This window comes from Chiloscyllium plagiosum, unplaced genomic scaffold (assembly GCF_037043375.1).
Source record: "Chiloscyllium plagiosum isolate Xiang-an unplaced genomic scaffold, Cpla_swu_hap1 HiC_scaffold_17, whole genome shotgun sequence".
Classification (NCBI taxonomy): Eukaryota; Metazoa; Chordata; class Chondrichthyes; order Orectolobiformes; family Hemiscylliidae; genus Chiloscyllium; species Chiloscyllium plagiosum.
This window is the reverse complement of record NW_028270155.1, coordinates 49,586,255-49,598,294: the sequence shown is the minus strand read 5'-3', so window position 1 is coordinate 49,598,294 and position 12,040 is coordinate 49,586,255. Positions and strand designations below refer to the sequence as shown.

The 12,040-nt window shown below is 39.3% G+C and overlaps 1 protein-coding gene across 5 annotated transcripts in view; it reads left to right on the top strand.

Annotated features, from left to right (window-relative positions):
- Positions 1 to 12,040, top strand: part of rpgrip1l (RPGRIP1 like) — a 225,810-nt gene that overhangs the window by 50,540 nt on the left and 163,230 nt on the right. For all 5 annotated transcript variants that reach the window (XM_043706986.2, XM_043706987.2, XM_087995908.1 and 2 more), the window contains exons 5-6: positions 2,756 to 2,861; positions 11,178 to 11,321. In XM_043706986.2, the coding sequence (XP_043562921.2) occupies positions 2,756 to 2,861; positions 11,178 to 11,321 (250 nt within the window). The remainder of the gene's footprint in view (positions 1 to 2,755; positions 2,862 to 11,177; positions 11,322 to 12,040) is intronic.

Genomic DNA, 12,040 nt, shown 5'->3' with positions numbered 1-12,040 from the left:
AGGAGGACTTGCCAATTTGGCCGAGTGCACTTAAACTTATTCTAATTGGAAACAAATAAGTGGGTGGGTCTTGACAGGAGTGAGTTTTGGGAATTAGAAACCTCTGCCCGTTGATAACATAGCATCATCAATAGGAATAATAAATTACTGAATATACCTCTTCTACGCATTGCCCTGCCTCTAAATGGAGGGCCTACAAGTGTGTTTTTTATTACCCTGGGTCATTCTGAATGGTATTGGCCATTTAACCCTGAAATCAGACGTATTCACTTATCCTGCTTATTCCATAAAATCAGCACTAACTGTTTTAGCTAAATGTTTTGCAAAGAATCAACAGTAAGGAAATATTATTTGAAAAGGGAGCAAAGCTTTTCATCTTGAATTCATCTGGGCTAACGCATAAAAATTTTGAATGATCACAACTTACAGTATATGAGAAAGGAAAGTACGGCTTTGCCCTGTAGAAAACAGTGACAAGTATTGGCTCCCCAACTCTCGAGCAATTCCAAAAAGGTACAAGGATTTCTTATTCAAAATGACTCCAAGGCAGACAGTACCTTTTGTTAAACACTACTTTGAAACTTTTTCCTCAACTGTTTAGTACGTATTATCACTCCAGTTTCTTCAGCTGTTTAGCAATTGCCAGAATTGCAGTTAACTACTGAGCCTGGCTGACAGGTTCAAGCCACAAGCTGAAAGCCACATGTGCAAATAACAGTGTTGATTCCCAACCTTGTTTTTTTGTTTTCTATATGCTCTGTTCAAATTTAACTTCCTGAATAAAATAGAAAATAAAACACCTCAGATGTTGGAAATCAGAAACAAACCCAGAAAATGCTGGAGAAACTCAGCAGATCTGGCAGCATTGGTGGAGAGAAAAACAGTTATCATTTCAAGTCTGAACTGACTCTAAGAGTCATAGAGATGTACAGCATAGAAACAGACCCTTTGGTCCAATTCGTCCATACCAACCAGATATCCTAACCTAATCTAGTCCCATATGCCAGTATTTGGCCCATATCTCTCTAAACCCTTCCTATTCATACACCCATCCAGATGCCTTTTAAATGCTGCAGTTGTACTAGCCTCCACGACTTCCTCTGGCAGCTCAATCCATACATGCACAACCCTCTGCGTGAAAGCATTGCCCCTTGGGCCCCTTTTATATCTTTTCCCCTCTCACCTTAAACCTATGCCCTCTAGTTCTGGATTCCCCCCCACCCCACCCCAGGGAAAATACTTTTTCGATTTGTCCAATCCATGCCCTTTATGATTTTGTAAACCTCTCTTCGGAACTAAACCTGAAGTTTTAACTGCTTCTGTTTCCTACATTTTTGCTTCCCCGCCAGGACTTTTTCACACGAGTTTGCTCTAACTCTAATTAGATCCTACAATTTCCAGAGAGAAGTTTGAATCCTGGTTATTTGTTGAAAATTTTAGACAATAAAATTGTTTTGAGCATGATTTTGAGCAAATAAATTTTACTGCACAAGAATTAAGTAAAGCAAGCATGAATTAAACATTGCCTTAGGGAATTATTTATTCTTTACATCAAAAAGCACAATAATGCACAACACACATTTTAGACTGAAATACTCAACTGCACCTCTACTATGACTCCCCCGACAGTCTTGGCCACTTACAAGGTTTCTGAAGATTCTCGACTTTCCTAGGCCCAATGCCACATTTTTCCACAACTGCCTTCTAAAATCTCAGGACTTTTCAGCTGAAATGTGTGTTTCACTCACAATTCCTGCAGAATAATTTCAACAGAAAATTAGAACAAATGTTGGTTTCTGCTAATTTTGTTCTCCAGGTCCACTGCTATTCCACAGCTTTTGGCAAATTCTTATTCTTTGCATTCTGGACCCAAGGCTGAGTCCCACCAACTTGTTTGCTTCCATCAGTCTGCCTCAAACTTTCTGACTTCATCAAGCTAAGCTTCTTATTTTCTGGAGAAAAACACACACAGAAACCCCATATAAAAGAACACGTTTTTGTAAATTGTCTTCATGGCAGTCTGACATACCCAGGAAATTCCAAACAGAAATTTCAAATTATTGCCTTTTAACTTCAGAACAACCCTTTGATTCTGTGACCCTCTGTGACTAATTGATATCTCTAATAGAATTGCCATTTTACCATTAATTTGACATTTTTATTTCTAATGCATGCATTATGGGATCAGATATTTGTCATACTATTAGTTCCCATCATACTTGTTTCTCCATTGTTGCCACGTGATCTTAGTTTTGCAGTTTTCTACTTCCCATTTCTGCTGATTCTATCAACCTTCAGCTGATATGCTGAATTTATTGGTGTGCAGTATGCAATCTTTGAAGAAACAATTTCAATACTTTAATCCATTTTACGTTTTAGTCACTCTTCACCTCAATGTCTTTTCAGAACTTGTGTGAAATATTTGTTTTAGAACTGTACACTGCAATTGAACTGTTTCCAAATATGTGGAAAAATTGTCAAAAAGTGACAATATATTACAGTACTTTTTCTTTTTTTGCTGAGTGTTTGACCTTTCATCAAGAACTAAATTGCTACAGACCAATTTCAGCATTGTTTTCCATTTAAAACTGAGCATCTCAACTCCAACAAAGCACTTTACTATTTTTTGCTATTCATGTTATCAACTTGCGATTGTTTGATTGAAACAAGTGTAAGCTAACTGACTAATGTTTTGCTTACTTTTTTTGTTTAGTATACATGGTATCATTTTAATCTTTACATATGATTTGTTTAGGAATTAGAGCTCAAGATCCAGAGTTGACAACAAGATCTACCCACCCTATGTTTCCTCGATACGGACATAGCTTGCTTGAAGATGCCAGGGCTGAAGTGCGAAATCTGTAAGATATTCTTACTTTACTACATCCCTCCATTGTCATCCGAATGGGTGGAACTGCTTTCACTTGGTTCCTTGTTCATCTATCTCATTAAGTTCAGAATATCACTTGCAATGGCTTCTCTTCCTTCTCCCACACCATTTCCTTTGTGTCCCGAGTGAAGTAAATTGAATTGGCCAAAGACTGGTGTTTAAGATGTGAGAGACCAACATTCCTACTACTATTTTCTTAGTTTGCACAGCTTCCCAAATCAGATGTCAATGCTGCAAACGATTCAGCAACATGATCGCCATGTGGAGACCATCAGAGTGTGTGTCATGTGGAGCACACAGCTTGGAAAAAATATTTTTAGGGACCTCTGCATTTGGCCAAGATGGATCATCAGCTGAACATTTCTGGCTGAAGATTGTTGCAAATGCTTCAGATTTATCTTTTCTCCTTAAGTGCTGGGCTGCCCTATCATTACATATTGGGATATTTGTGAAGTCTTCTCCAGTGAGTTGTTTAATTATCTACCACAATTAACAACTGCTGATCATAGAATCATAGAATTGCTACAGAGTGGAAGCAGGCCAGTCGGCCCATCAGGTCCACAATGACCCTCCAAAGAGCATCCCACCCAGATCCATACCCCCTAGCATTCCCTGTTACCCTGCATGATCCACATGGCCTGTAGGAGGAAACCAGAGCACTCGCAGGAAATCCACGTAGACATGGGAGAATGTGCAAACCCCACATAGTCTCCGAAGGGTGGAAGCGCTGCCAGCTGAGCCACCATGCTACCCCATGCCATTTTGCTTATGGTAGGACTGCAGACCTTAGATCTGATCCATTGGTTGTGGAAGCACACGTACCTATCCATCTCTTGATGCTAATGTTGTTTGGCACACGGGTGATCCTGTTTTATAGCTTAACATGTTGACACTTCATTTTTAGGTGTGTGTTGTGTTGTTCCTGGTGTTCCTTCCTGTAATCTACATTGAAACATGGTTGATCCTCTGACTTGATGGTAATGGTGGAACATAGGACATTCCATGATTTTTTGCATTGTGATTTTGTGCTGATGGCCCACAGCACCTCATAAACACTTAATGTTGAGATTCTAAATCTGTTCAAAATCTATCAAATTTAGTATGATTGGGTGCCATAGAATATGGTAGAGGGTATCTTCAATCTAGTGAATAAGAGAGTTCTAAGAGAGATTTTGTTTTTTTTTCTGAAGTCTAGCTTTTCCTTTGGCAGTTAACTAAACATCATACTTTAGGTGAAGAGAAGTTGTGTTTATTGCAGCCTTTCTTCAGGGGTTTACATGCTCTGAGAGGAGCTGTAACAATTTAATTAGTCGATAGTTTACTCAGTTTTTTTTAAGCTTGAGTCAATTGTTTTTGGGACATAAAAGACACCTCTCAGTGCTGCGTTGTCTGCACTGAGTGCTGCTTTGGTTTTATAGAACATGAAATGGGAGTTTGCTGAATACAAAGTTTGGTAAAGGAAAGACAGTGTTGCTCCTTTATTTTTCCTTCTGTTGTCAGTATACATTAGTTGGCTTTTACTTCAGGACAAGGGAAAAAGCTGATGGGTGCGCACTGGTCATCTATTACAATGAAGATAGCAAAAAAAATGGTTTTTAAAGTTATGGGATGACAGATCAGAGTGGAATGTGTGTCCTGCAGTATGTGTGAAGACATGGATACACCATTTGTCTCAGATGAACACGTTGGCAGGAAATGTCACCCGCTGCATGAGCTTACGCTTCAGGTTTCGTAACTTGAGTGGTGGCTGGTGTCACTGTTGTGCTTCTATTTGGCAGAGGACTGCATGGATAAAATGTCAGGAAGTAGGTCAGTAACATTCAGGCAGCAAGGGAATGGATGACCACCTGGCAGTCTAAGAAAACCAAGCCAGCAGAAGTTACATGAGTCCAACATGCTTGCCAATCAGTATTTGATTTTGGATTTGGCAAGGGTGATGGTTCCTCAGGGGCATTGCATCCAGAACCAAGTCTGTAGCCTCATAGGCAGTTCAACTGTACAGGGAAAGTAGAAAGAAGAATGGAAGAGCAATAGTGATTGGAAATTTCACTAGCAGGTGATCAGACCAGTGTTTCTGTGACCATCAACCTGATTCTGAGATGTTGCCTCCTTGGTGCAAAGGTAAAAAATATTATTGAGTGGTTACAGGACATTCTATGGGGAAGGGTGATACTTTAATATAAATAATTTTGTGGGAATAATGATGAGGTCTTGATTGCAGCGAGGTAGGAGATTGAATGGCAGGATTATGAAAGCAATTCTGAAGAAGAGTGTACTGGACTCAAAATGTTAACTGCTTTTCTCAATCCACAGATGCTGCCAATTCCACTGTGTTACTCCAGTATTCTCTGTGTTTGTTTCAGGTTTCCACCATCCATTGTATTTTCCCTTTATTCTTAAAAGCAGTAGCCTCAGGTCCCACTTACCAGTGAGCATAGAAATAGAGAATTGAGTGACTGAACACATGGCTGGAAAGCTGGTGGAGGAGGACAGTCATCAGATTTCTGGGGCATTTGGATTGATTGTGGGGAAGATGGGATTTGTACAAGTTCAATGGTCTACACCAGAGCCAAGATAAATATTCTTGCAGGGAGCTTTGCCAGTGCAAGGATTTAAACTAGATTAGCAGAAGGATGGGAACTTGTGGATAAATTCAGAGCATTAAACTGGAGGTAGAAACTTACTACATAACTCTGCAAATATAAGAAGCAGAGGTTAACAAATGTATAACACTGAAAATTGGCAATATTTAAAGGTGTATATGTAAATTCAAGGGATATAGTGAGGAGACAGAAGACTCATTGCAGCATGATATGGCTTAACAGAAACTTGACTTATAGATAGGCAATGATGGCAGCTCAACATCCCTGGATACAGCATTTTCAAGCAGGATAGAGAAGGTGATTAAAAAGAGTAGGAGTGTAGCATTATTGCTTAAAGCATCAATCACAACTGTGAGAAGGGATGTTACACTGAAATAAATTTCAAATGAGGCCATATAGGTTGAACACTGAAACAAATAAGAGCAGTAATCAAACTTCTAGGCATGTACTATTGATCCTCCAAAAAGAGACGGGGTGGATGCAAATATGTGGGCAAATTTCTGAGTGCGCAAAGGATAGAGCAATAATAGTTGGGGACTTCAACCACCAAATATCATTTGCGATGCGAATACTATGAAAGGCATGGAAGGCACAAAGCTCTTGAACTGCAATCAAGAGAATGTTTCCTCACCAGCATGTATCAAATCCAGTGAGAGAAAGCACAATTCCTGATTTACATCTGGAAATGAGGCTGGGCAGCTGCATGGATTAGCAGCAGGTGACCATTTTCGAAATAGTGATCATGATACAGTTAGATTTTACATCTTTATTAAAAGGATTAAAGATAGAATGGGGGAATAAAATTTCTTAAATCGGAGGAGGGCAAACTTTACAAAGCTGAAAGATGGTGGCTAAGGAGGACTAATTACACTACTTGAAAGGAAGTCTGTGACAAGTCATGGAGGCATACAAAGTTAGACTTTATAAGCACAGTGTAGCCATGATATTAAGAATACCAATGCCAAATCTAGGTTTCTTGGTTATCCAGAAGTATACAGGCTAAGATAAAGCAGAAAAGTAGAGCTAATGACAGTTTCAAAAAAGTAATAATTTTTATACTCTAAACTTCTTAAAGTATAATAGTGAAATGAAAAAGGAAATTAGGAAAACAGAGCAAATTTGAGGAAATGTTGGCCAGCACAATCCCAAACTGTTTTATCACTTCATTAACAGCAAGAGGATGACTAAGGAAATGGTTGAATTTTTCAGAGCTGTAAATGGCACTTATGCTTTGATGCAAAAATATTGTGGGTGAGTTCTTCATGAGTATCTTGTCTCTTTATTCACAATGGGGAAGAATAATGCAGACATTCTAGAAAAGAGGAAGAATGTTAAATATTAGATTAAAGAACATAATGAAATGGGAAGTTGCAGAGGGAAAATCTTGAAGCTACATAAATCTCCAAATCTGGGTGAATCCTAGAAAGCAAGGGAAGAATTCTGGAAATAAGTGACCAGTACAAGAAGGACTGCACCTAAATTGGAAGGGGACTAATATACTGGCAGGGAGATTTGCTAGAGCTGCTAAGGAGAATTTAAATTAGTAAGGGTGGGGGTGTGGGGGGAACCCAGGGAGATAGTGAGGAAAGAGATCAATCTGAGACTGGTACAGTTGAGAACAGAAGCAAGTAAAACAGTCAGGGCAGGCAGGGATAAAGCAGAGAACAAGGTAGGACTGGTAAATTAAACTGCATTTATTTCAATGCAAGGGGCCCAACAGGGAAGGCAGATGAACTCAGGGCATTGTTAGGAACGTGTGACTGAGATATCATAGCAATTACAGAAACATAGCTCAGGGATGGACAGGACTGGCAGTTTAATGTTCCAGGATACAAATGCTACAGGAACGACAGAAAGGGAAGCAAGAGAGGAGGGCGAGTGGCGTTTTTGATAAGGGATAGCATTACAGCTGTATTGGGGGAGGATATTCCTGGAAACACATTCAGGGAAGTTATTTGGGTGGAACTGAGAAATAAGAAAGGGATGATCACCTTATTGGGATTGTATTATAGACCCCCTATTTTTCAGAGGGAAATTGAGAAACAAATTTGTAAGGAGATCTCAGTTATCTGTTAGAATAATAGGGTAGTTATGGTAGGGGTTTTTAACTTTCCAAACATAGACTGGGACTGCCATAGTGTTAAGGGTTTAGATGGAGCGGAATTTGTTAAGCATGTACAAGACAATTTTCTGATTCAGTATGTGGATGTACCTACAAGAGAAGGTGCAAAACTTGACCTACTCTTGGGAAATAAGGCAAGGTAGGTGACTGAGGTGTCAGTGGGGGAGCACTTTGGGGCCAGCCACCATAATTCTATTTGTTTTAAAATAGTGATGGAAAAGGATAGAGCAAATCTAAAAGTTGAAGTTTTAAATTGGAGAAAGGCCAATTTTGACGGCATTAGGCAAGAACTTTCAAAAGCTGATTGGGCGCAGATGTTCGCAGGTAAAGGGACGGCTAGAAAATGGAAGCCTCCAGAAATGAGATAACGAGAATCCAGAGAAAGTATATTCCTGTCAGGGTGAAAGAAAAGGCTGGTAGGTATAGGGAATGCTGGATGACTAAAGAAATTGAGGATTTGGTTAAGAAAGAGAAGGAAGCATATCTCGGGTATAGACAGGATAGATCGAGTGAATCCTCAGAAGAGTATAAAGGCTGTAGAAATATACTTAAGAGTGAAATCAGGAGGGCAAAAAGGGGACATGAGATAGCTTTGGCAAATAGAATTAAGGAGAATCCAAAGGGTTTTTACAAATACATTAAAGACAAAAGGGTAACTAAGGAGAGAATAGGGCCTCTCAGGAGCAACTACTCAGGAGCTTGGAAAAAATGCAGTGGATCCTCCCATAATGAACACATTAGCATGTTAGCAGTTTGCCAATCTGCTGGAACACTCCAGAAATCCAGTATTCTGGAATATTTCAGTCAATGCCTCCAATTATCTCATAGTCACTTCCCACTTCAAAACTCTTGATTGCAGGCCATCAGGTCCTGACCACTTGTCTGTGTTTAGACCCATTAGTTTGTCAAAAACTTTGTTCTTCATGATAGAGACATTTATAAGAGCTTCCCTCCAATTATTATCTTGTTTAACTTTTATTTTAGGATGTTTTCAGGATGGAAAGCATGTAAAATATTGATTTAAGTTACAGCCACGTCTCTGCCCCCTATTACCAACTCTGCATCCTACAGGGGTCCCAGACTTCCTTTAGCAACTTTTGTTTTTGTATATCCAAAGCATCACTTGCTGATAGTTTTTATATGTTTTACCAATTTACTTTCACAATCAATTGACTGTCAAAAAACAAGTCTAGTTCACTAATATCCTTTAGGGAAGGAAACTGTCATCCTTACCTAGTCTGGCCTACGTGTGACTCCAGGCCCACAGAAATGTGGTTGACTCTAAACTGCCCTCTGGTCAATTAGGGTGGGCAGTGAATGCTGCCGAGCCAGTGATGCCCTCATCCTATGAATGAATTAAAAAAACAAAATTCTCCCTCTTTATTACCTTCATGTCATCTACTACTGGTTCCTAAAAAAATTCCCAATCCTCTGATCATTAGTTTGGATCATCTATGTGGACTTTAGTTTTTGAATCAATATCGATGAAAACCCTATGATCAAGTATCTGTATTGTATAGCCTGATTACTATGCCTCCGTGAGTGAAGGACGAGAGACCGCCAGAGTATTGGTTTGTATTTGCATCAGAAAGTTTAAAATCCATGTATGAATTAAAACTACAAGCTGGTCAGGTGTTTCTAAAGTAAACTTTCTAAGTTTCTTCACTACTGCGTTGACCATGAAAGGATGATGAAAAAAAACTTTATGCTGTTTTGTCCAGAGTTTAAAGGACAGGCAAAGGAAAAACCATTGGCACTCAGTTATGATGTTCTTTTACAACTTGTTCAGTGTGTTTGCTTTTGTTTAAGTTGAGCTTTTATAGCTTTGTTAATGCAATACTCGATAATGTAAGTTAGACATCAATTAGATCATAAGACCATAAGATTTAGGAGCAGAATTAAACCCATTTGATCATCACTGATATGTTTCTTAACTCCATTGTACTGCCTTCTCCCCATAATCCTTAATTCCCTTATCAATCATGAACTTATCGCTATGTTAAGTACAGCCTATGATGGTCATTCACTGTGGTAATGAGTTTCACACATTAACTACCTTCAGTCTGAAGAAATTCCTCCTCATCTTAGTTCTATAAGGTCGTCCCTTCACTCTGTGGCTATGCTCTCGGTTCCTGGTCCCTCCAGCTAGTTGAAAGATCTTTTCCACATCCACTCTATTCAGGCCTGTCAGTTTTCTGTAAACTTCAATCAGATACTCCTTCATCCTTCTAAACTAAATCAAGTACAGACTCAGAGTCATCAATCGTTCCTCATATGACAAGCCCTTCATCCCCAGGATCGTACTTGTAAACCTCCTCTGACAATATATCCTTCTTCAGATAAGGGACCCAACACTGCTGACAATATTCCAAGCACGGTCTGACCACAGTCTTATCCAACCTCAGCAATATATTTCTCCTCTTGTATTCTAGTCCTCTTGAAATGAAGCTGAAAAATGTGTTGCTGGAAAAGCGCAGCAGGTCAGGCAGCATTGAAGGAACAGGAGAATCGACGTTTCGGGCATAAGCCCTTCTTCAGGAAATCTTGAAATGAATGCAAGCATTACATTTGTCTTCCTAACCGCCAACTGAACCTGCGTGTTAACAGTATGAGAATCCTGAACAGCAGCTCCCAAGTCCCTTTGTGCTTTGGATTTTGAAGCATTTTCCTGTTTAAAAATAGTCTATGCATCTCTTCTTCCACCAAAGTGCATGACCGCACACTTTGCCAGATTGTATTCCATCTGCGACTTCTTTGCCCACTCGCCTAGCATGACCACATCCTTCTGCAGTCTTCCCACTTCCTCAACACTACATGTGTTTGCATCAGAAAGTTTAAAATCCATGTATGAATTAAAACTACAAGCTGGTCAAGGTGTTTCTAAAGTAAACTTTCTAAGTTTCTTCACTGTACTGTGTTGACCATGAAAGGATGATGAAAAAAACCTTATGCTGTTTTGTCCAGAGTTTAAAGGACAGGCAAAGGAAAAACCATTGGCACTCAGTTATGATATTTAAGTCTTTCTTTTACAACTTGTTCAGTGTGTTTGCTCCACATATCTTTATGCAATCTGCAAACCTAGCAACAACACCCTCAATTCCTTCGTCCAGATTGTTAATGTGTAATGTGAATAGATGTGACCCAACACTGACCCCTGCAGAACTCCTCCAGTCACCAACAACATTTTGGCAGAAGTCTTGACGATTTTCACATGAGAACTAGATATCACCACTAGATATGTAATTTTAAAAGAAAGTAGAAGGCCTCCAATTATCCTGAGTATCAACTGTGATTTTGTGATCGTTCAAAAACATGAGCATTATAATTAATGACCAATAACCCTGAGATATTGCCCCCAATATTTATTTCAGTGTCCTTTTATATCATTTTTCAAATTGTTTACTTCTGAATAACATACTTGGCATCTTTCATTTTATTTTGAAAATGTTAACACAATTGCAGTATAGTCATAAGACATATGATAAGGTAACCAATCAGAATCAGTTGTCTACTGATTGCTTAATGAATTAATTAATTCGTGGTTCACTGGTATGATATTTAGGGAGAATTGCATTGAATCCCAGAAGGTGCAGATGGAAGAGATGGAACAGTCTATTGAGATATTGAGAGAACAGATTAGGAAGAAGGATAAAGAATATGAGGAGTCCCTTCTGCATCTCAGAGAGGATCAGGCATCGGGACAGAGGTAAGAAGAAACTGCTTTTTCTCAGTTTTTAAGACAGTTAAACTTTAATTCTGTAATTCTGTCAGTCGGACATTGGCTCAGATTTTGTCATGAACAGCCAGATGATAGTGCTCACTGCTAACTTTGTACAAAGCTGATCATAAAGATCTAACAATTCCTTTCCATTGGATTTCCCCTATCTAAATATTAATTGAGTACTAAGCGAAGGTATCTTGCAACTGTCATCTCATCTTAGGGCAATCAGCATAAAGAAATTGTTACAGACAACAAACCAAGCAGTAAAATCCTTAATCTATTCAAGTAAGAGAGCAAAATAAATGGCTGGGTAATTTCCATAGGATTAAAGTAGAAATGAAGAAGGGTTTGGTATTACCTTTATTGGTCAGTGTACTGAGTATAGGAGTTGGGCGGTCGTGTTGTGGCTGTACAGTACATTGGTTAGGCCACCTTTGGAATACTGCATTCAATTCTGGTCTCCTTACCAACGGAAAAATAATGTGAAACTTGAAAGGGTTCAGAAAAGATTTACAAGGATGTTGCCAAGGTTGGAGGGTTGGCCTGTTGGAGCGGCTGAATAGGCTGGGGCTATTTTCCCTGGAGTGTCAGGGGCTGAGGGGTGACCTTACAGAGATTTATAAAATCATGAGGAGCATGGATAGAGTGAATAGTCAAGATCTTCTCCCCAGAGAAGGGGAGTCCAAAACTAGAGGGCGTAAGTT